At 39.5% G+C, this 24,251-nt stretch overlaps 3 protein-coding genes across 10 annotated transcripts in view; 2 read left to right on the forward strand and 1 right to left on the reverse strand.

The window, feature by feature from the left end:
- PDCD4 (programmed cell death 4) overlaps window positions 1-3,573 on the forward strand; it is a 29,204-nt gene extending 25,631 nt beyond the window's left edge. For 3 of the 4 annotated variants that reach the window (XM_025397751.1, XM_025397749.1, XM_025397752.1), the window contains one exon: window positions 1,616-3,573. In XM_025397751.1, coding sequence (XP_025253536.1) covers window positions 1,616-1,676 — 61 coding nt within the window. In that variant the 3' untranslated portion in view covers window positions 1,677-3,573. The remainder of the gene's footprint in view (window positions 1-1,615) is intronic. The other variant, XM_025397750.1, reaches the window with a different exon arrangement.
- On the reverse strand, window positions 2,317-23,408 carry BBIP1 (BBSome interacting protein 1). Of its 4 annotated transcripts, none has more exons than XM_025397753.1 (4): window positions 23,163-23,408; window positions 22,144-22,236; window positions 5,095-5,169; window positions 2,317-4,107 (listed from the first exon to the last, which is right to left on the reverse strand). In XM_025397753.1, the coding sequence occupies exons 2-4, from the start codon at window positions 22,178-22,180 to the stop codon at window positions 3,941-3,943; spliced, it is 279 nt and encodes a 92-aa protein (XP_025253538.1). In that variant the 5' UTR covers window positions 22,181-22,236; window positions 23,163-23,408; the 3' UTR covers window positions 2,317-3,940. The 4 variants fall into 4 exon arrangements, with proteins under 4 accessions (XP_025253538.1, XP_025253540.1, XP_025253541.1 ...); XM_025397754.1 differs by lacking the exon at window positions 23,163-23,408 and adding an exon at window positions 22,887-22,978 and having other exon boundaries at window positions 3,477-4,107; XM_025397755.1 differs by lacking the exon at window positions 22,144-22,236.
- Window positions 23,348-24,251, forward strand: part of SHOC2 (SHOC2, leucine rich repeat scaffold protein) — a 91,006-nt gene continuing 90,102 nt past the window's right edge. The window contains exon 1 of one of the 2 annotated variants that reach the window (XM_025397747.1): window positions 23,348-23,704. The gene's annotated coding sequence lies outside the window, so the exon portion shown is untranslated. The remainder of the gene's footprint in view (window positions 23,705-24,251) is intronic. The other variant, XM_025397748.1, reaches the window with a different exon arrangement.

Genomic DNA, 24,251 nt, shown 5'->3' on the forward strand with positions numbered 1-24,251 from the left:
GTAGAAGCCAAGTATGAATCCAGGACTTTTCTGGCTTCAAAGATCTAGGCTCTTACCTGTACTGGACATGGCTTCCTTGACTTTTTTACAGGTTGGAGAACTGGGTCTAATTGGATGTTCTCATTGGAAAGTGTGTGTGTTGGGGGGTGTGTGGAGGATGTTCTCACTGGAAAGTGTATGTGTGTGGGTGATTTTCCTTGGAGCTATTTTTTTGCTACTAGGATGTAACTCTTAAGGAGTTGCTAAGTTTTTTGTTGTTGTTAAAGCTAATAATGAAGCTTATAATGTAATAATATAAATGTTTAGTAATAGCCAAACTTACTGCTTGTGTGGGTCAGTTTTATATAATCTTAAGTTCTTACAATTTTTTATCTGGAAAATTTCTTAAGCTTTGATATTTTTATTTAAGTGCATTGTAAGAATTAAAACTCAGAAAAATATTTCCTAGTAGGGGCTTTTGCTTTAGAATTTTAGAAGCCATTAAAAGAGAGGGAAAAGAAAGTGATGAAAGATAGTTTAATAGCTTTACTAGAAATATTTGGAAATATAGACATTAGTTTGGTGATGACAGGATTTATGTATGGATGTGCCAAGTGGTATACATTAGTAAAAACTCTGAACTTTGGCAGGCCTTATTATTATTGACTGCTTCTTCATTCCCTACCTTGGTCTCAATACGTAGTCTGAAGCCTTTATGTTCAAGATGATGTAGCTGTTTTCCACTTAGACTTGATATGAAAAGGGGCCAGTACCCTGGCATTGACTTTTTGAAAGTTTTTCAGCTTCTGTTTGAAAGTCTGAATGTTTCTGTGTGGCTTTATTCTCAAGGGTCATGTGAGGCAATAAACTTTCTGTGTATACATACCATATAGCTTTGACTTGGGTCCTTTATCTTTTAGCCTATTTGGGTGAGGTGCACATTTGTGTGTGGTTTTGCATGCTTGTGCCTGTTGGCCTGGGGTCAGAGAGTAAGGGCTAATGTTGCCCAACTTCTATTTCCCACTTACTGCTTTAGGCCACTGGCCAGCTGTTCCTTCTGGGCTATTGCCACTAGCTAGAGTGTGGTTACGTTATAGAGCTGGGCTTCTTGAGTTTGACAAAGCACAAATCCCAACATGGGGCATAGGCTATGATTCTGATTTCTTTTTTCCACATTCAAGTTATGGCTTTTCTACAGTTGATAAAACTTTTTATTTTTTTTAATTGTCAAACATGGATATTTTGATAGGTTCCACAGCTCCAGTTTGCATAATTCTGAATTATGTTAGTGTTTCCTATTTGGCTCACTGTTAAGCTTACAAATAATAATTAGAAATAAATTTAAATTTCTAAATAAAATGCTTTAGTTTGAGTCAACTTTTTTAAAATATGACTGTTTGGATAGTGAACTTACTAAAACAAAAACTCAGATTTGATATTGATGTTTTATGGTAAGATACATAGTAGGGAGTCTTTTCCAAAGGAATTAGAGGCATGCTTTTTTTTTTTTTTTTAAATGGAAAACCCTTTAAAAGCTAACACGTAACAAAAAAATACCAAGTTTTTAATTTTTTTTGTTGACTATAGTCAGAATCTGTATCTGTTTTCATGTCTTTGTTTTTTTTCTTCATTACAGGGGCAGAAAGCGTTTTGTAAGCGAAGGAGATGGAGGTCGTCTTAAACCAGAGAGCTACTGAATATAAGAACTCTTGCAGTCTTAGATGTTTTAAAAATATATATCTGAATTGTAAGAGTTGTTAGCACAAGTTTTTTTTTTTAAGCACTTGTTTTGGGTACAAGGCATTTCTGACATTTTATAAACCTACATTTAAGGGGAATTTTTAAAGGAAATGTTTTTTCTTTTTTTTTTTTTTTTTGTTTTTCGAGGGGGCAAAGGAGGGACAGAAAAGTAACCTCTTCTTAAGTGGAATATTCTAATAAGCTACCTTTTGTAAGTGCCATGTTTATGACCTAATCATTCCAAGTTTTGCATTGATGTCTGACTGCCACTCCTTTCTTTCAAGGACAGTGTTTTTTGTAGTAAAATCACTGGTTTATACAAAGCTTTATTTAGGGGGTAAAGTTAAGCTGCTAAAACCCCATGTTGGCTGCTGCTGTTGAGATACTGTGCTTTGGGAGTAAAAAAAGAAAGTTGTTTCTTTGTCTTAAAGAATTTTTTAAAAATTAGTCATGAGACTTATTCATCTTTCCAGGGAACATACTGATTGGTCTTAAAAGACTAGACAGTTAAGTAAATTGTGGCTGGAACATCTATTTTTCTACAAAACTGGAAAAATGAACCTGGTTCTAGAAGAATGTACACCAAAATAAAACATGTGAAGCAGTGTTGATTCTTTATTGGGAGTACATTATTTTAGGTCTCTTAAACTTTAATTTCACACAGTAAAGTTTAAATCTCATAAGGAAGCATATTTGAACCTAGTGAATGTATTAATCTTAGTGTTCCTTGAAAACTTTTTCCCTACAAAATTTCAACTGAAAAGTACAATAGTAAATTAAGATTACACTGGGGAAAAAAATGCAGGTATCACTTTACTCCATTGTTATCTGACCTAGAGCTTAATTAAGTTTTAGAAATATGTTATACCTTCCATCATTCCATCATCCTTAAATTCTGTTACCAAATAATGGCTAGTGTTACAAAAAGTTATACTCCAAAGACCCAAAGCTTGACATTTACCCAATGTATGAGAAAATATTACCAATTAGTAACACAGAATTATCACATTTTTAACCTCTTTTACATAGCCTAATAACTCAGCAAGGCCTCAAGGTCTATGCTAATTTAAACTGCCAAATATTGACTGTAGCAAACAAGAATTATATTCAGAATTTATGAGGGTACTGTTAGGAGTATACTAATTACAGGTTTAGATACAGTCCGTTAGAATTAAAACCAAGTTTAATGTTCATATTTACCTCATGGGTTTTATCCAAGCCCATACTTCCTCGGCTTATATAAATATAGTTACCATTTTTAGGTTTTTTATTGTTTGACACTTGGATGATAAATGCAGTCATTTTATTCTCAAGTCCTTAAAATTAATGTAATTAAAAGTTAGCTGCCCACAGAATAGGTGAGGGTTTCTTAAAAATGAGATTTAAGGGCTGGGGCGTGGTGGCTCACGCCTGTAATTCCAGCACTTTGGGAGGCCGAGGTGAGCAGATCACCTGAGGTTGCGAATTTGTGACCAGCCTGACCAACATGGAGAAACCCCATCTCTACTAAAAATACAAAATTAGCCAGGCGTGGTGGTGCATGCCTGTAGTCCCAGCTACTTGGGAGGCTGTGGCAGGAGAATAGCTTGAACCTAGGAGGCGGAGGTTGCAGTGAGCTGACATGGTGCCATTGCACTTGTTTGGGCAACAAGAGCGAAACTCTGTCTTAAAAAAAAAAAGAGGTTTAAGACAGTTTTGTTATTACTGGTAGGATCTGGTCACACAAGATAGCATTAAACGTGACACAGCACATAAAATTGGTTTAAAAATTTTGTTTTTTATGTAATGTAAAAGCTCATTGAACACTTTATGCAAGATTGGAATGTATCTTCAGATTTAATAAACATAAAGATCCTCTGTCTATAAAAGTTGTATTTAGTCCCTTGTGCCCAAGAATGTTATCTATAAGAGATCCCAAGCAAGTTACCTATAAAAGATAGCAATAGCAATGGTGAACAAATAATGTAATTTGCAATTCTAAAAACATGACTTTTAAACCCCATAAAACTTGGTTCATAGTTCAACTGTTTATGTTCAATACAAACCAGTGTTTATATTCATAATACAAATTTCATCAATCTTGGATATTTTTGTATTTATATGAATACTCTCAATTTTATTGATAGTATTAACACATACTACTTTCAGCACACAGAAGCATATTTTCTAGTTATTGTTAAATAGTAGATAATGTAGGTTGTTCCCTAAAGTGCTCAGTTATTCAGTGGGTTATTTGCCGTTGATCCTTTTCTGCCATTTCTTGTTGGCGAATTGTATTCTGTGCTGCTTGATGCATTTTCTCTAGTTTTTCCAGAGTCAGAGATTTTAAGGGTAAAAGTTTGGGTTTACACAGCACCATTGTGGTTATATCTTCCACAAACAATGGCCCTAAGTTTAAGAAGAAATAAGAATTAATTCAAGAAAGATAACCCAGTTGTTTGGTAGTTAGATTTGCAGCTAGAATGAAGGTCTAAAAAATTAATCTGTTGTCAGTGAAAAACTCTTGTACCTAAACTGAGTTTTGCTGTGGGACCAGAAAGATCATTGTCACTCTAAGCAGCATTTCTTACTACTAGGGTGTTTCTGAGGAAGACAAGTTTTGAGCTTTCTACCCAAGCTATGCTACCATAAGACACAACTTTTTGTGTCAGAAGTTTAATTTTAAAATAAGATTTGGCAGAATATATATACATAGTGCAAAAAATATAGCAAAGTATGATATTTAACAAATATTCAAATAACTGAATGTTTAAACCTTTGGCTTTTCTTACTGTTGCTTTAGGTTTCTCTTTTTCCACTTTCAGACCTTATTTAACATTACAGTAAATTCCATTATTTCTTTCATTGAAGTTTCATATTGAGCCGGGCATGGTAGCTCATACCTGTAATCCCAGCACTTTGGGATGCCAAAGGGGTTGGATTGTTTGAGACCAGCCTAGGCAACACATTGAGATCCCGTCTCTACAAAAATAAAAACAAATTAGCCAGGCATGTGCTACCATGCCTGGCTAGTACTAGCATATCAGTAGGCTAGGGCAGGAGCCCAGTAGTTCAAGGCTGCAGTGAGCTATGATTGTGCCAACTGTACCCAAGCCTGGGTGACACAGTGAGAACCTGTTTCTTTAAAAAAAAAATTCATATTGTAATTAGCAATTTTAGGAATTAATTAGCTAATTGGCAATTTTAGGTATAAGAAACAATGTTTTATTTGTTTTACTGGATATCATGAAAAAGCATATAGTAAAAGTAGACAGTAAATGGGATAATACGGAACACAATAGCTATAGATGTTTAGCTGTTAAGCCTCCTATGTGACACTGCCTATCACTTGTTTAGTCCCTATAATAATGACTTCAATATTTGTGATGTACATACCTTGTTTTGGAAGAACTTCCCGGAACATTGACTTCAATTCTGCCATATCTGAGTTGTTGGATACAGTATTTTTTCCTTCAATGAGAAATCAGTATTATTCAAGAATAAATTCCCAAAGCAGATTGCCTGAGACATTTCCGTTGTAGTTTAAGAAGTAAAATCCAAATTCCTATAGAAAGTGAACTACCCTAACCTTGTATAATATTGCCATTAATTTCCTGTGACCTTGGGATAGTTCACGTAAACATTACTAGGTATCTTAGTGTCTTACTAGGTATCACATACTAAGGTATCTTAGTCTGATACCTTTTTCACATCCAAATCTGACCTGACAAAAACAATGAAACTTGGTGCTCTACCAAACCTCAGTTCTCTGTTTGACTAAGGTGCCATTGTTACTGTAAATGTCAACTTCCATTATTCAGTTGTGGTGTTAACTACAAGGCTAGGTGTTGCAATTTTTTTTTTTCTCTCATAGTGAAAACTTGGAAGAGCTTCAGTTTTTAAGGCAAAGATGATTAATATCATCTGAGGAAAAGGCATTTGTGTGTAGCCAGCATGGTTCATTGATAGCATCTCCCCTGAATGGTGAGTGACAAAAAACATGACCACCATTTGAGACGGGGGGTGAGGCAGGTAGGTAGGAAAAGGAGGAACTGGCAGGCTAACATAAGATTCCTACTTGTCTCAACAGCTGGTTTCTACTTTGTGCCTAACAAAAAGAATCCTATGGCTCACTGGCTACACAGCTGCAATTGATAATGAAGTAATACAATAGGTGAAACTGGCTTGTAAAGAACAGAAATAAGGTAGAGTTTCAGTTTACTATTTTCCTCTAATACTGAGATTCTATATGCGAAAGGACCAGCAGTACTTAACTATGAGTATTTCTTATGAACATCCCAGCATATATGCCATTTTTGCCAGTGACATTTGCTCCAAGTATTACAGCCAAGATTCTGCTATGCTGTGTTCAAGGTGTTCTGGACTAAGCTGTAGAATGATCCCTTTCCAAACACAGATGCTTTTCTAGACGGTCCCACCCACTCAAGTGATTCACCTTGCTGATGCAACCTTACCATGCATCTTTCACATCACCCCCGCAGATTTATTATTTATAAAGTGGTGAATCTGGCTTGGTGCCTGCCTTTACCAACCACTGCAAATTAATTATAATCAAGTGAAGCTTCTTCTGGTCTTTGTTATTCCCGCTCCACTACTTTGACATTCCTAATAAAAGCTTCCTACTCTGTATTCAAGTCTCTTCCTCTCTCTTGCTCAGATTCTTATTCTGGAACGTCTAAGTTCCTGAAAACCTCTATCTGCTTTCCAGAACTCTGTCATCAAACTTTACCCCTATACTGCTCTAGCTGGGAGAGATGATGAAATAAGTAATGGACCAAGAATAAAGCAACTCATCACTAAATGGAATGTGAAGTAAATAAATATACAATTTCCTTAGCCTGCACAGCTTCTCCTACAATATTCTTTTATTTTTAGGCCTGCCAGTGGTACCTAGTGATCACTGCCTTTTTTTTTTTTTTCCCTCCAGGTTAGGATGAAGGTTACTAGCATTGCAGACCCCCTGATTAGCCTTGAATTAAAGTATCAAAAATACCACCTAGCCTCTCCATTAAATATATCACAGTGAAAATATTCATTATGATCACGTTTCCTTATTTGAAGCAAACCTGACATGATATGCCACTGAAAGGGAGGACATTATAGATGTTGATAAATGTGAAGGAAATACATAGGAGCTAAGGAGTTTTATATGTATCACCAAAATGCTAAAGTGGTAGATGAACAACTCTTAGCTGTTATATAGCGTAAGCAACTCCAGCTACTCTGAATTGTCACTATCCTTTGTTTTCTCTTAGTCTGATACCTTTTTCACATCCAAAATCTGACCTGACAAAAACAATGAAACTTGGTGCTCTACCAAACCTCAGTTCTCTGTTTGACTAAGGTGCCATTGTTACTGTAAATGGTGTGGAGCCAAAGGGATGGTAGGGAGTAGGTTGTGCCTAGTGTGGGGCAGATCAGTGCCAGTCACTTGCCTGGATAGAATGTCTGTTTTAATAGGGTTGGTTCTTGTTTCTAGGCCCCCTTAGGCATTGGCAGGAAAGAAACAGGAAGGGAAGGGCTAAAATAAGCAAGGTGGTGGTTGGATGGCCAGCACTGGCTGGGCTCTACTTTGATAATCAACTGCCCTGGGAGTCCAGAGTAGGAAGGAGTACAGTCATGTATTTCTTAATGATGGGATATGTTCTGAGAAATGCATCATTAGGTGGTTCTGTCATGGTGCAAACATCCTAAGAGTGTACTTACACAAATCTAGATGGTATAGCCTAACATAAATCTAGGCTATATGGTACAGTCTACTGGGCCTAGGCTATAAATGTGTACATGTTACTGTACTGAATACAGTAGGCAATTGTAACACAATGGTAAGTATTTGTGTATCAACATAGAAAAAGTAAAGTGTTCTGCCATAATATCATGAGCATTACAACGGGTATGACATCATTAGGCAACAGGAATTTTTCAGCTTCATTATAATCTTATAGAACCACTGTTGTATATGCAGCCTATTGTTGACTACATGTTGCTATACAGACAGTATTTCCTTCTCTCACATGGCCTGCTAATAGCCAGACATGGGTGATTTTCTTAGAGTAATGCACTCCAAGCAGTTGTGGCTACTTTTAAGAGAACTTTCTTGTCAGGTGAGATGTATTTAAACCAGGGACAGATGGGCCAAAGGAGAAACATAACAGCTATGGCTGAAATTCACGTGTATTCTACAACTGCCATGGCCATTTAATTCAATAAATATGCGAGTTTTTTAAATCATATGCCAAGCATTGTTCATAATGAACAGGACAAAAACTCAAAACTTTGCCTTTTTGGAGCCTACAGTCTAGAGTAAGAAGAGAGAAACAACAGCATGCCAGAAGGTCTACAGAAAATAGTGTAAAGGGGATTAAGGAATGCTGAGGGGGGTGGTGGTTCAATGTTAAGAGGAAAATTATGATGACCTCATTAAGAACGTGACATTTAAACAAAGACTGCTTTTGTGTGTATTAGTGCATGTGTAATGTCTTTTTAAACAGCAAAAAGTTAAAAGTCTGATAGTATCCACAGGTAGGGACGGTATAGGGAAATTAGCACTGTTAAGCTTTTTTAGAGGGATTTTGCAGTACTGTATCTACTAAAACTAAATATGCATATTTTCTTTGACATGGTAATTGGCTGTAAAGAAACAACACAAGTGTAAAAAAGAATGTTCATTAAAGCATCGTGTTGAATAGCAAAATGTTCAGCAATAGATAAAGCTAACTAAATGTTCACCAGCAGATCAAAGGTTAAATAAATCATGGAACATCCATAGAACGGAATACTATGCCAAATTAAAAAATGATGCAGATTGTCAAGGCATATTTTAAGAGAAAACATTAAATTACAGAAAATGAAATTTTTCTTACATTAATAGAACCAAACTTACAATGCTCACAGAATACAGTGTCAATTCATAATTTTTTGAAGGCCTTGGTCTAGGTAAATGGAAAATAATCTGCTGCTTCCTTTACTTACGTAGATTCTAAAGTTTGTAATTTCTCCCAGAGATAATAGTTTTGATGAACAGTGCATTCCAAAATCATAATAAGGTATGCAAACCTGTTGTAGCTATTTGGGCTGGATGTCTAAAATTAATGCTGAAAAACTTGAAGGAAAACCAAATCTTTGTTATGAAATATTTTACTCTGCTGTAGGAGTGAGAGTTAAAAGGCATGTCTAGGATGGATTATTGCCTTCAAATCAATCATACACATTTGGCAAGTTAAAAATCCCTGGTGCGGGGGCTGGGCGCGGTGGCTCACACCTGTAATCCCAGCACTTTGGGAGGCCGAGGCAGGCGGATCATGAGGTCAGGAGATCGAGACCATCCTGGCTAACACGGTGAAACCCTGTCTCTACCAAAAATACAAAAAATTTGCTGGGTGTGGTGGCGGGTACCTGTAGTCCCAGCTACTCGGGAGGCTGAGGCAGGAGAATGGCGTGAACCCGGGAGGTGGAGCTTGCAGTGAGCCGAGATTGTGCCCCTGCACTCCAGCCTGGGCGACAGAGTGAGACTCCGTCTCAAAAAAAAAAAAAAAAAAATCCCTGGTGTGATTTAGCTGGATAACCAAACTAAATACTGGGTGTGAGACCAGACTAGATCACTGAAGTTTCCTTCTGAACCTGGAGAATATATTATCAGTGGTCTTCAAATTTTCTACTTGCATACTCCCAAAGAGATTTGGGAAAACTAGGCATCACTTCATACACTGATACTTAAATTTATTATCATAAATTTAAATTATAAAGCATATAATTTCCAGCATATTTAAAAATAACTGTTACCTCAGTCTTTTAAAAACATCCAATATAATCTAAACGTAACAGCAATTTGATAGCTACCATCATCCATTAATAAAAAGAAGCTAATTTTTAAGTTAGAAGTTTTATATCATCTTTTTTTCTTCCTGGACCTCTATTTCCAACCCACTTTATTCTAGTGCAACATATTTTCATGCCCTTTTTTTTTTTTTTTTGAGATGGAGTCTCGCTCTGTTGCCCAGGCTGGAGTGCGGTGGCGCGATCTCGGCTCACTGCAGGCTCTGCCTCCCGGGTTCACGCCATTCTCCTGCCTCAGCCTCCTGAGTAGCTGGGACTACAGGTACCCACCACCACGCCCGGCTAATTTGTTTTTTGTATTTCTAGTAGAGGCGGGGTTTCACCGTGTTAGCCAGGATGGTCTTGATCTCCTGACCTTGTGATCCACCTGCCACGGCCTCCCGAAGTGCTGGGATTACAGGTGTAAGCCACTGCGCCCGGCCTCATGCCTGATATTTTAATGATCATCCTATCATACTTCTTTGCTACAAAAATGTTTATAAACTTTAAAATATTTTGGATTCAGTTATTACAATTGGTGCGAAATTGGTCAAAATGCATTACACATTGATAAAGCAATTGTTGAACATAAAAATAAAGTTATTGGCCATGTATGTTAATAAGAACATAGCTTTATTTTCTCAATTAGTTCATGTATATACATGGCTGAAAATTTACTTATTGCTACAATTCTGTTGTTGTTCTTTTTTTTTTTTTTGAGATGGAATCTTGCTCTGTTGCCCAGGCTGGGGTGCAGTGGCAAGATCTCGGCTCACTGCAACCTCTGCCACCTGGGTTCAAGTGATTCTCCTGCTTCAGACTCTTGAGTAGTTGGGATTACAGGTGCGTGCCACCATACCCGGCTAATTTTTGTATTTTCAGTAGAGACGGGGTTTCATCATGTTGGCCAGGCTGGTCTCGAACTTCTGACCTCAAGTGATCCGCCCTCCCTTGACCTCCCAAAGTGCTGGGATTACAGGTGTGAGCCACCGTGCCCGACCCTATTCTTCATTTTTGTAGATGTAAACACTGAGAATGGGAAAATTTTTTTCAATCTTTGAACCTAAGTTATATGCTAACAATCATGTAGTGACCTATCATCAAGAAATAATTTTAAATGACTAGCAGACTACTCAATTAGGTATTCCTTCAGTATTGCTGAAAGCTGAGAACAGTCTCTTGACTTGCAAAAGCACTACTTAATAATTAGCAAAGCCCTTAGTCTTTCTTACTAGAGTTACCAATGTTTCCTTGTCTCTGTGTTTAGCTCCTAAGAGATGTTTATTCCCTTGAGCATTTTGTCATAGTAAGATTCTACCAGGCTAGAGAGATGCCTTTCCTTCATACATTCTTAGAAAAATAATTGTGGGACTGGTACGGTGGCTCGCATCTGGAATCCCAGCACTTTGGAAGGCCAAAGTGGGAGGATTGCTTAAGCCCAGGAGTTCAAGACCAGCCTGGACAACAAAGCAAGACCTCATCTCTACAAAAAATTTAAAAAAAAAGTTAGCCGGGCATGATGGAGTGTGCCTGTTAGTCTCAGCTACTTGGGAGGCTGAGGTGAGGGTACTGCTTGAGCCCGAGTTTTAGGTTGCACTGAGATATGATCACGCCACTGCATTCTAGCTTAGGTGAGAGTAAGAGCTTGTCTCAAGAAAAAAAAAAAAAAAAAAAAAAAAAGTAAGAAAAATGGTGAAAGGGGAGACAGGAAATGAGATGAAGCATGATGGTTTATCCACAGGTCCATTTTCTCAGGGAATGCATTATCAGCAGACATCACATATAAAAGTTTAGGATCAGAAAATTGATTGTTCTTAACCTCGCTTGCTTGTATACCCCTCCGATTGTCTTCAGGCATCTTGAGGGATATGCATATCCTGGTATATAGACTGATGATCAATACAATAACCACGTTGTTCTTTGAGATGTTTACGGACTTTCTGAGAAGATTCCATAGTATTAAATTTGAGAAGCCCTGGGAAGGAAAAAAGTTAAACTTTCTTTTTAATAGCAGGACTCTTTAGAAACTTTAATATGCTAAAGTATGTGATACATTTCAAACAGGAGAATTGAGTATATATTGTTTCCTAAAGTTATGTGATTCTGGAATTCTTTAAAAGTGCAATTATGGGACCAGTATTGCCTAGAACACACTTTGTATTCCTAGGGCAATGTCGCTTTCAATATGGCATATGTAGTAAGACGCACATTTAAGGAAAATACCAGTATTTACAAATAACTAATTTTGAAATTAGTAAAAACTGTATTTCTTTTGAATGTAACATTTATTAAAATCAAGTGAAGAATGACTTTTTTCTCTGTTAAGTGAAAAGTTTAGACCATCCTGGACAAACCTGTTTTTTTAAAAAGGAATTATTTAAATATGAAAAGATAAAATCTTGCAAAAGACTTGTAGAGTTGGCAAAATGACATCTTTTTCTCCTATCACAAGTATATTCTGATATGGGGGTTTCTAGTGACACAAGTACAATATTTTGTGCCAAAATGCTAACTAATGGTTATTTATGGGCCTTATTTCTACTTTCTATTACATGAACATCCATTACTAAGAAAAGGTTAAGAACAAAATTGAAGTATTCAAATGGCAAGTCGTCTTATATTGAAATTTTAATTCAGCGTCAGATTTACTAAGGCAGTCTCTAGGCTTGAGGATCCTGAAGGATGGGGGTGGAGGGAGAAGAAATAGGCACATAAGCGAAGAAGCATAATGCAATATAAGTTCTATACTTAGAAGTATTTGTAAAAATGCCATGGGAACACAGAATAGGGAGAAACTGTGTCAGGTACAAATGGTGGGGGAGGAACTTTAGGTGCAGGTAACAACAGTTTGTGGAGAGGCATGAAGATGGGCAACACAAAGCACATGGTGCATTATGGGAGAGGCAAGGAATGCTATAAAAAAAAAAAAAGTTATGAGCAACCTGTCTGGAAACAAACCCAAACCAAACTGCAGTCAAATTGATTTTGAAGGAAATAAGGAGAACCACTGAAATATTTTAAGAATGAGAATGACCTGAACAGATTTAAATGTATTCAGGAGGACAATTACAGGGGTATTTCAAATAGTTTAGGTGCAGGTGAAAAATGGGTGCTTCAATTGAGCAACTAGCTACACTGTGAAATCATAAAGCTAGGGAAAGACAAGAGTTCAACTCTGGAATCTAATGACTCAGATATGCTTATGAGACTTTTCAGAACAAGTGTCCAATAGGCAAAGGGAAGTATATGAAGCAGTGATTTAAGTAAAAGCCATGATAGGGTGGTGGTTAACTCAAGCCAGCAAAACAATGATACACTCAATAGATTTTCCATTAGGCAAGTATCTTCATAGAAACAAAAGCAATCAACAGCAGGACCCTTCAAACTGTAAAGACTAAAATTTATATAATTTTGTTATGAAAAGGTTGGCCTTTTTTTTTTTTTTTTGAGACAGAGTCTTGCTCGGGCACCAGGTTGGAGTGCAGTCGTGCAATCTCGGCTCACTGCAACCCCCACCTCCTAGGTTCAAGCGATTCTCCAGCCTCAGCCTCCCGAGTAGCTGGGATTACAGGCATGCGCCACTACACCCAGCTAATTTTTGTATTTTTAGTAGAGACGGTGCTTCACTACGTTGGCCAGGCTGGTCTTGATCTCCTGACCTCGTGATCCACCCACCTCAGCCTCCCAAAGTGCTGGGATTAAAGGCATGAGCCACTGTGCCCGGCCAGAAAAGGTTGGCTCTTACGTCATCTCTTGAACTTAAATGTTGTAGACTTGCAGGAGACCTACAAATGAAAGTCTTAGAAAAAGATAGAATCCTTCACGAAGATCTTCCCTGCATACCTATTACATATTTGGGAAAAGAGCCTAGCTCCTAGTTCTTTGTTCAAGAAAGTATAAATCTCTACAGTGGACAGAAATTATGAGTTGATAGGCCAAATTAATGCTGTACCTTGTATTCTATTTGGAAATAAACACTGGACAGTAAAGACTAGAGTGATAAACATGAGAATGTCATTGTTTTAGGTGACAACAAAAGCATTACTCTTTCAGAGTAGAAAACTAACAAATGTAACGTGAAAAGAATTTGGAATGATAAAGTGCCTATACGAACAGATTTTTTCTTTCAACAAACATACTAAATGTCTATGATGTACCAGCCGTAGCTAAGTGAGGGAGACAGAGTAGGTAAGAACCAGTTCCTTTCTTTGGTGGAGGTGAGGTAGGGAATGAGACACACGTAAATAAGTAATTATAATTGAATACAATGTACTTTAATAAAAGCATGCCTATTGTGCCTTAAGAAATGAAAACTACTAAAAACTTGGCCAAGGATAGGGGACAATGGGTGGTCTCTGAAAAAGAATCATTAAACATGACATTGGCGCTAGTCCCAGAAAGTTGAATGGGGGTTTACTAGGCAGAGAAGGAGATGTATAGCAAAGGGTAGATGTTATAGACAAAGTGAACAATATGTTCAAATGAAGAAGCATTAAAAAAATAAGTGTTCTGTTGGGGGACATGGCTAGAGTGCAGTGCATGTACAGTGTGCAACAGGTATTGTGGTGGGAGTGACCAGGTAGAGGCCAGTTCACACTCAGTCTGCAATGCTGAATTTGGACTTTGTATCCTATAGTCAGAAGGGAGCTAATTGGATGGTTCTAAGCAGTTATGTGACATGATTCATGTTTTGGAAACACATATTCTAGACAAAATGAAGGAAAAATGAGAAGAGACACTAGAGGAAAGATTAGTAAGGAAGCTGTAATTGTTTAGGTAAGATGATGAAAGTATGAATTAAAGCAGTGATAACAGACACTAAGAGGAGAAGATATGAGGTAATTAAGGGTACAAGAAGTTGAGATTCAAACATCCTCCACCTTCCCACCCCCCACCGCCAGTGGGTGATAATGAAATGACCACGGACGACTAAAGTGAGCTAACATGATTGTGGATATACCCGTATTAATTAATATTGGAAACACAGAGGAGAAGGTTAAGAAGGAAGAGTAAAGACCATGAGTTCGGTTTAGATTCACAGAGTGTGGAAGTCCAAGAGGAAGGTAAAAAGGACTGGAGGCCCAGAGTCAACTGTACAGTAGTGCAAGCTACAGAGGTGGATATAATCATTCAAGAAAGATATGGCAAGATGGTGAGTGGTGGGGTGATGGTAAAAAGAGACAAGAGTATAATATGGTGGTTGAAAGAAGCAGCTGAAGTCAGATTAGTCGCTTAAACAAATTACTTGATTTTCTAAGCCTTTGTTTCAACTGCAAGATAAAGCTTACAATGGCATCAACTTGAGATGGCTGGTGCATTAAAGATATAATTCATATAAAGCCATCAGACCAAACCCTGCATGAGAGCTCAATGAATGTCAGCAATTCTCACCATACTGTACCATTATAATGTTGGCATAAAATTACATTTTCAGAAAAAATAAGCTTATTAACATGTATTAGTTATAGAGGCTTGTTACTAAAAAAGCATGATGAAAACCCTATGGGCAAGCAAAAATATTTTAGAATTCTCCACCTCTTCTCTCAATACCTATACTCTTAAGAGTTACATGAAAGGCAGAATCGTTTAAATGTCAAGACATTTACCTTAGCTTCTTTTCTTTAGTTAGCTTAGTGGCTCTTAAATTTTAGTTTGCTTAAGAATAACAATAGCAACACAGTGTTTAGTATGAAGTCACGCATGTATTTCAACTAAGTAGATATTTTTAAGGAATTTTCTGCAGTAATTTTGAAAATAACTTTTATCACCATAACGGGTGATTTTATAATCGAATTACCTATGTGCCCATCCACTTCCCACTGCATCTCCCAACTGCAGCGGGAGGTGAACGGGCACATGGGTAAAATTATATATTGGGTACACATATATACGATGAAATTTAACAGACTAAAACAAGGTTTAAGAAAAGTTATCTTGTCCAACATCATATAGTTGACAAGTGAAGAAATGGGATTTGAACTCGGGTCTGCCTTACTCAAAGGCAAGGTCTCTTTTCAGTTTTCTCTATGCTGCATCTGTAGGACTGACAGGGAGGTCCCCTGCAGGTTTAGTATGGTGCTTCACTGAAGGAATATCAACATTTAAGAAGACGGTGGAGAGATAATCGTAGACTATGGTGTGCAGAAGCCAACAAAGGCTGAAGTAACATACAATCTTAAATTTCTACTGAAATGGGAAATTTTGAAGACACTAATAACCCTTACAAAGGACGGTGAAAATAAAATATGAGGCAAACAGTAAATCTCAGGAATGAGGTAGATGAAAAAGTAAGTGCAGCATATTGACTAAAGCACATTTCTTCCTCCTTAGTTTAGGGGAGCTGTGCCACAGTCAGACCAATATATGGCTCTAACCAACATGTAGCTTTTCTTTTTTTTTTGTCTTCTTAATTTGAGGATTTAGCATTCCAGTTGTCATGTTTGATGCTTTCTGAAATAAATCTCTTAGGGAAAAAAACTGGTTTTTGACTCTAGATTTTGTTTACAGCATTATATATTATTTAAACACTATGTCACTGAAACTTTCAAATCCCAAGCTTAATTAGAAATATACAACACTTTAAAAGCTTACAAATTTTGCATTTTTAAATTATCTTCATCATATCACAAATTATATGACAGCTTATATCACAGCTCATATGAGAAGATACTGATCCTGGGTTGAATAGCTGAAGAGGGCAATTAGCTTTACACTGCACCTATCTTCATCTAGCCATCTGGAAAATGTAAGCTGTGGCCACACAGGGGACAGACAGAGAAGGAGACTAAATTACTAAAATTCAAACTCCAATTCCTGATTACTCACAACGTGTACATATGGATCAGAAACATCAAAATGAAAACATATTGTGGATGACAAAGTCAAGTCTTGGTTTCTAAAAATGTTCAGGATGGGATTTGGATGTTTTTAAAACTGTCCTCCCCACACTAAATCTCCTTAATCTAGTATTTGATCTTTGCTGGGAGCCCCAAGGAGCCATTCCATGGGTCTATGTGTTTATTCTCCATAATATATGCCTACTACTTCTCACTTGTCACTACATCTTCATTGTAATTCCTTTTTCCCTGTATTAATGTATCTAAACTTATCAGCTTATGCTTATTGTACAAGACCCCAGTTTTAAAGTTAGAAATAGAATGCTTGAGCATACCCTAGGATTCCATGTGTTTTAAATACTATGACAGTAAAATCCAATGTGTGACTTAAATAAAACAGAAGCTTATACTAGAGTCTGTCATTTTTTTCTAATCAATCTATTTCACCTTTATATTTTAAATGAAGTACAGGGTTGCTTTCTGGTGCTAACTAGTTGTACTCTATTTCACATTTATACTTTGAATGGGGTACATGGTTGTACTCTGGTCATAGCTGCTAACTAGCTGTGTGACCTTGAATACATTTCTTAGCTAACTAGAGGTTTGATTTTCTCATACAAAATATGTTTATTATCTGTCCTGGGTTGTAAGGTTCAAGTGATAAGTGGATGTAAAAGTCCTTAGAAATACAGTATGACATTTATTATTCCAGGACTAATTTTCATATTGCTATAATAAAGGGCTTGTTCTAGATTACCATACGGTATCTTCTGTCTCTAAAAATCTTTGAATCTTCATAAATATCATGGTACAAGACAGCATGATCTATTTAGAGGTGCTTTTCTTTAAAAACCTGTTTCACTTACTTTTGAAGCACTATGTGCTGCCAAATTGTGTTCTTAAATGTTTTAAAAAGTATGATAATAAAGCAAACCTATTTCATAATAGAACTCAAAGTTGAGAAAATATGAACAAACTTTCAAAAGGGCAGCAAAGGTTAAAACCTTTAAAATTATAATCAAGGGAACAGAGGCTTGTTGTATAAAATAATCTATCTTGAATTTTTGATGGAGATGACAGTGACTTGTCGCCTAACCTACAGAAGTAAATGCAGTTGACATATGGCAAAAAGAAAAAATTTCTATAGCATTTTGAGATTCTCAACAAAAGCACCACTTACGTTTTTATGTTAAGAAACATACATGTCATAAACTGGTAACCCTGGATGCTATCCACTTAAATATTTTGTTGGTTTACAGGTATTTAAAAAGTATTTGAGCCGATGTTTAAAAATCAGGAAATTTCACGAAAAATCCAAATTTTAGCTCCACTTGACAAATCTGGCAACATCAAGCCCACATTTCAATATGGCAAAATTTGGCTAGGGCTGGGAAGTGATGCTTCACTTAGGTAAGCACATGCTCTGGAATTCTCCAGTCCTTCCTACTGCCTATTGTTTCCTCTTACTACTTGCCCATCCATTGTATGCATTTGACTTTGCAACTACAGTAAAACACAGAGCCACTGTGAACATATGCCAAGCTAATTTTATTAATGGGCATTGAGATACAAAAATACAATCTCTGGAAACTGAAGGAGTAGTCAGGAGCAATCATGGCCATGGACTGTAAAGGATACTTTATGTAAAGAATATTTTTCTTCTGTGAATATTTATTAAGTTGGGTTCCTTAAAGTAAATTCAACCTGCCTACTGTGGGGGTGCTGAGTAGGGGTGGTGACAAAATTTTTATCTTTTGTCTTATCCAAGACTTGTGGTTAACTGATAGGTGAATTTTCAAAAACATACTAGATTTCTGAATGTAAATATAAGAAAAAGGTGAAAAGGGGAGCCTAGAAAGAATGCATTTTTCAGCAAACATAAAGTAGTAATACTCACTCAAGCAACTGCCCACATGCTAGCAGAATGCTTAATTTGGATTGATAATGTTTATCTGGAGATGCCAAGTAACATCATATGTCATATACTGGAGACTACAGTAGATTCTACTGTTTTGCTATCTGGCATCTGCTGGTAGAAAAATGTTCCAACATGTTTGATTTAGCTAATTAATTCAAGCTCATGTGAATAAAATGTGTGGTGTCTAGCTTCTGAAATGTGCCTAGGCCTAAGAACGGGAATTCTTCTTGGGTGAACTTGGATGATGCCACTGGCTCTGGGAAAATCCGGTAGCAGACACTACTATTAAGTTAGTAATGATACATCCTACTCACGTAAAATGTCTTTTTCTAATAACCCTTCCTATTTCAAAATTCAATACTAGACAGTGGTCCTAAAAATGTTAGCTATTAACCTTTTAAAAAAGTATTTGCTCACACCTGAGATATTTAGTTAGCTATTTCAACAGTGTGCAAGGAAAGAGAAAAGTTGTTTGATACTCTACAGAGTGCTTCTCAAAGCCCAGTCCCCAAATCATCTGCATCAAAACTCCCTGTACAATTATTAAAAATACAGATTTTTCTGGAGCTCTCCAGAAATCAGAATTGCTGAATCAGAATACTTTTTCTTTCTTTTTTTTTTAGACAGGATCTCACTCTGTTGCTCAGGTTAGAGTGCAGTCATGTGATCATGGCTCACCACAGCCTTGACCTTCTGGGCTCAAGTGATCCTCCAGCCTCAGCCTCCCAAGTAGCTGTGACTACAGGCACATGCCACCCTGCCCGGCTAATATTTTGTATTTTTTGAGACAGGGTGGTCTCAAACTCCTGGGCTCAAGTGATCTGCCCACCTGAGCTTCCCAAATTGTTAGGATTACAGGCATGATCCATGGCAGCTGGACCCTAACTTTTAATCAAGTCCCCCACATTAAACTTAAGAGAACTACTGCCATAGATTCATTCCTTCACTCACTAAATAGTCAATGTCAATATGTGCCCGAATTCAATACGTCCCCTAAATGGACTGCTTTAGAAGTTATTAACTACCATACACTGACTGCACTCCATGTGCTATATAGACTGAGGTAAAGCACTTTATATATATTTGAATTAATTCTGTACAACAATCCCTAACGGTTTTAAGGCTCTTTTTTTTTTTTTTTTTTTTGAGACGGAGTCTCGCTCTGTCGCCCAGGCTGGAGTGCAGTGGCGCGATCTCGGCTCACTGCAAGCTCCGCCTCCCAGGTTCACGCCATTCTCCTGCCTCAGCCTCCCGAGTAGCTGGGACTACAGGCGCCCACCACCACGCCCGGCTAGTTTTTTGTATTTTTAGTAGAGACGGGGTTTCACCATGTTAGCCAGGATGGTCTCGATCTCCTGACCTCGTGATCCACCCGCCTCGGCCTCCCAAAGTGCTGGGATTACAGGCTTGAGCCACCGCGCCCGGCCTTAAGGCTCTTTTTAAAAAATGTTACTTATTTTTTTCTTTTTCGAGACAGGGTCTTGCTCTGTTGCCCAGGCTGGAGTGCAGTGCCGTGATCTTGGCTCGCTGCAACCTCTGCCTCCCAAGCTCAAGCGTTTCTGATGCCTCAGCCTCTTGAGTAGCTGGGACTACAGGTGTGTGAGACCAAACCCGGCCAATTTCTGCATTTTTAGTAGAGACAGGGTTTTGCCATGTTGGCCAGGCTGGTCTCAAACTCCAGGCTTCAAGTGATACACCTGCCTCAGCATCCCAAAGTGCTGGGATTATAGGTGTGAGCCACACCTGGCAAGGCGCCGTTTAATAGATAATAGAGTGAGTAGACTGTCCAAGGTCATCCAGTTATTGAATAGTCTTATTCCTGAAACCCAGGTCTGATGCTAAAACCTGTGATCTTAATTGGTATATTATTTTGCCTCACTTAAATCTGGAATATTCCCACACAAGCAAATTCCCTTCTACACAAAGGAAGCAACTAACGGAACGCATTACGTAATTTTCAATATGATGGCTAAAAACATTCTATACCAATCTAAGAGATTCTGTCCTCCCAGAGCATTTTCTTCCGCTCCCTTATGTGCAGTTTTTTCCTTTCACTTATCTTTCATGATCAAATATAAGTCTAGGCTAGGAGTATATGAGGTTGGCAGTCTTGAGAATTTTCCTTTTGTGATTATGAAGTAAATTCCACAAACACTTATCTATCCATTAGACAGAGGATGTATCTAATGTACTAAGTGTTAAGTATAATCTTGATTTTGTAATTTTTAATAGGCTCTGCTTAATGCTACCAAAAAGCTATCACAAAAACACCAGGACCAATTAAGACTTGCATGAGAATTTCAGTGAGAAAAATAACAATGCCTAAATTGGAATGTGACCAGATGGCCAACAGTTGCCTTGGTATTTGCTTTGATAACATCAAGATTCATCTGTATTTGAATAGCAGGGCCCACACATCTTTCAACAATGTCTGCAGGGTGCCAGGAGTTGAAACTCATAAACTATGCTGACATCAGTACACTTTACTGCAGAAATACATTGCATCAGCTCCAAGAATAGGCAAAGTAGCAGCAACACTTTATTAAAGGTAGTCAGTCTATGTTGCCAACCCAAGGCACTAACACATACTCTATACACACATGATTAAATGCTACCCTTCTCTTTGTAGGACACCGGAGAGGGGTAAGCATGCTGAGAAGTGAGATGGATTTAACCAGCAAATCATGGAAAAGGTGCGTATACTTGGCGTTTGAGAAGGCTTAGTCATGACTGGAAAAGTATGAACACTGTGACATATCCTTGCAAAAAAAAAAAAATGTTCAACTTAAGCCTCTAGACTAATTTCTGGTTTACAAGAAGAAAAAAGGGGGGCTCATTTCCAAAAAGACTCCTGGCTTGAACTCTTCAAAATGCCAATGTCACAGGGGGAAAAAGATGGGGGAACTCCACTACATTAAAGCTGAAGAAAAATTTTGACTGGATCCTGATTTCTTTTTTTTGCAAGAATGGGAAGGAGAAGGTATAAAGGATATTCCTGGGTAAATTAGGAAAATTAGCACTTGGGCTAGATTTTAAACATTACAAAACAGCTGTAATAATGATATTGTGTTTTGCTAGAGAACTTCAAAATTCTCAGGAAATTCATGCTCAAAGTCTTAAGGGTGTCTGCCTAACAATAAGTGTCTGCAACTTTTTACAACAATGAAAAAATGAGGAGGAATGAAAAAAATATGGCAAAATGTTAACTGCTGCATCTAGATGACGGGTATATGAATATTCATTAAATTATTTAATTCTTTCAACTTTTAAATATATGAACACTTTCATAATAAAACACTGGGGAAAAAAATCATGTCAGAAAGACTTTACAGGGGAAACGTAAAAAAAGGCTGAGTAGCAGGCGCTCAGCTGAATTTCTGATAAATTGAAGATCTCTAAAACTTGGCTGGAACTGTCTTGGGCATCCAAGAGACACCCGAGATATTCAAACTTTCAGTAAGTATTTACCAAACTAGTATCATGTGCAGGGCGAAAATGACAGGAAGACGAATCTGATACAAACCATTCTATTTAGGTGCAGACATGGTAGTGAAGTTAAAAACATAAGCGGCTATTATATATATATATAACATACTGATTGTCATAAAAGACGTGCAAAAAATGCTAAACTCAGAGGAATTACTTTCTGCTGGGGAGAATCTGGAAACACATCTCCACGAATAACAGAATCAGACAGAATCACAAAAGGTGAGTGCTACAACAGATTTCAGTAATTAACCGCCAAGAAACAAGAATAGTTCATTTTGGCTGGCGTGTAAGTACCAGGGAAGTAGAAATTAAGTCGAGAAGGTAGGTTTTGTTGACTGGCTGGATATTAACAATTTTCAATTTTACCTGAAAGTTCTGGTCTTTTTGCTGCAGCTTTAAGCATCCAACCCGGTATTACCAAGATGACTGAGAGTTCTTGACTCAAGCATACAGAAGAAACTACAAGATAATGTATGATAACTTTGTAAAGGGCCATATTAAAGCAATACAGTATTTTCAAAAATATTCAACACGTTAAGAATCTGTAGACCTGCAGGATTAGCATAGTATATCCCACCACAAGAACCGCAGTCAAAGCTTACAAAGACTCAAAGGACAAACGCGGAAAGGGGGGAAAACTCAGAATGAGAAGGCAGGTGGCAGGGGAAAAAGATAGAGGTCTTGCCCTGATTGTAGGGGCTCATCTTTTTCTTTTATAGCTGAAGGTGGAAAATTATTTTCTCAAGTTCCCGAATTCTCTTCCCTCTAAAGGCCAGAGAGTGAAAGTACTTAATAGGAACTTGCGGAGGCGTGGTCAGGAGCTCCATTTTGCCGGAGTTAGGAGCTCCGCCCGAGGTCCGCGCCCATTCCCCGCTGGGGCCCTCCCAGCCAGGCTGGCTCTGGCTGGGCTAGGGCGGCCTGTAGCGCTGCCTCACCCCACAGGGAGCCTCAGGGGGGCGGAGGGAGGGCGGGCCGCCGCTAGGCCAGCCCGGAAAGAAAAGCAGCTTCTAACGGAAGGGGCCCTGAGCCCCGCTCTCCATTTCAGCGCTCCGTCCCACAGGGACCGTCCGGCTCGGGTCCGGCCCACTGGTTGGGGCCCAAGGACTCACCTCACTTTGCAACTGAGGTCAAGAATGGGCATTCCCTAGGGCACGGGCGGCGAGGCTATTTACCCCCTTCCGCCATGACCCTATTCGGAAGTGCCAAATGCAACTTCCGGGCAGGAGAGGGATTTTCGGAGCCCTAAACTATAGTCCATCTACGTATGTGACCAGATGTCTCAGTAAAATAAGGGCCGGGAAACTGGACGTGTAGTCCAGAGTATGAATTAACTTGTCTAACATGGGATGTCTGGTCACCCACGGTACCTCTTTGGGCTTACTTACAGATGCATCCCTTCCCAGACGGCTCAGCTGTTGCCCCGGGTAACGGTGAGACTGGCGAAGGAAAAAAATCTACGTCACCCTGGAAACAGGAAGCCAGGAAACTCCTGTTGCCATTATCAGTTATGGCCGCCTTAGCTTCAACAGTAACTTCCGATCGGAGAGTTGTCACTCTACCCTGCAGGAGGCTTACTCTGTAGCCGGGCTAGCCAGCGGCGCCCAGTGGGCGGGAGACGGCGTAGAGGAACTGAGGAAAGGAAAAGGGCGGAGAGAGAGAGAAGCAGGCGTCACTGCCCTTCTCTGATTGGGCAGCTTCGCTTGCCCCGGCTCCGCCCATTTTTCTTGCCTAGCGAGTGACGGGCCCACGCCGGAGGGGTGGGGCGGGGAGGCTGGAGCGAGAGTAGTGGAGGGGCGGGTGGGGCGGGGCGAGTGGGGGAGGGGCGGGCGGGGGGCGGCGGTTGGGCAGCGTCGCTTCTTAGGAGGAGGAGGAGGAAGAGGAGGAAGCAGGGCGAGCGAGGAGGATGGCGGAGTCGGGGCTCCTGACGGTAACCCGGGGCCGATGAGGCGGAGGGTGTCTGTTGGTCGGTTCTTCCTGCCTGCCTTCCTGTCCGTCGGGCTGTCGGGCTGGCTGTCGGTAGGGGGAGGCCCCGCGCGCCCTGACAGGCGCGAGCCGGCAACGCCGGGGCGAGGCCCGAGGGGCCGGGGCCCTGGGAGGCGCCGCCGCCGCCGCTTTCCTGGGTGCTGTCTCCGGGAGTGCGGGTCCCTCGGAGCCTGCTCGCGTGGGAGCCCGCAGCTTGGCGCGGAGAGGAAGGCGGTCGGGTCTGACAGCGGCCGGGGCCGGGCCTGCGGCGGCGGCGGGCGGCCAGGACAGCGCCTGGGCGAGGGCGAGCCGGCGCGAGGGCGCGGGCCGGGGGCGCCCGGCGGACAGTCTCGCTCTTCTCGGTTCCCGGGGGCCCCGGGCCCAGTCCGCAGGGCGCCCAAGTCGTGTAAATCGTTGGCGAGGGCCCGGGCGCAGCGGCGGTCATACAGGGTGGGGTCTCTTCGCGCCCCCTCCCTAGAGCCCACCTTGCTTTCCCGTTCTCCTCTCCCTGA

This window comes from Theropithecus gelada, chromosome 9 (genome assembly GCF_003255815.1).
Source record: "Theropithecus gelada isolate Dixy chromosome 9, Tgel_1.0, whole genome shotgun sequence".
Taxonomy (NCBI): Eukaryota; Metazoa; Chordata; class Mammalia; order Primates; family Cercopithecidae; genus Theropithecus; species Theropithecus gelada.

What these genes read in the sequence shown, in the direction of transcription:
- BBIP1 (XM_025397753.1), bottom strand. Translation starts at nt 22,180, where the DNA reads ATGCTTAAAGCTGCAGCAAAAAGACCAGAACTTTCAG. An exon ending in AAAAAGACCAGAACTTTCAG is followed by an intron (nt 5,170 to 22,143) that starts GTAAAATTGAAA and finishes TTCTCATTGAAG; the next exon opens with GAAAAAATACTGTATCCAAC. An exon ending in GGAAGTTCTTCCAAAACAAG is followed by an intron (nt 4,108 to 5,094) that starts GTATGTACATCA and finishes TCTTAAACTTAG; the next exon opens with GGCCATTGTTTGTGGAAGAT.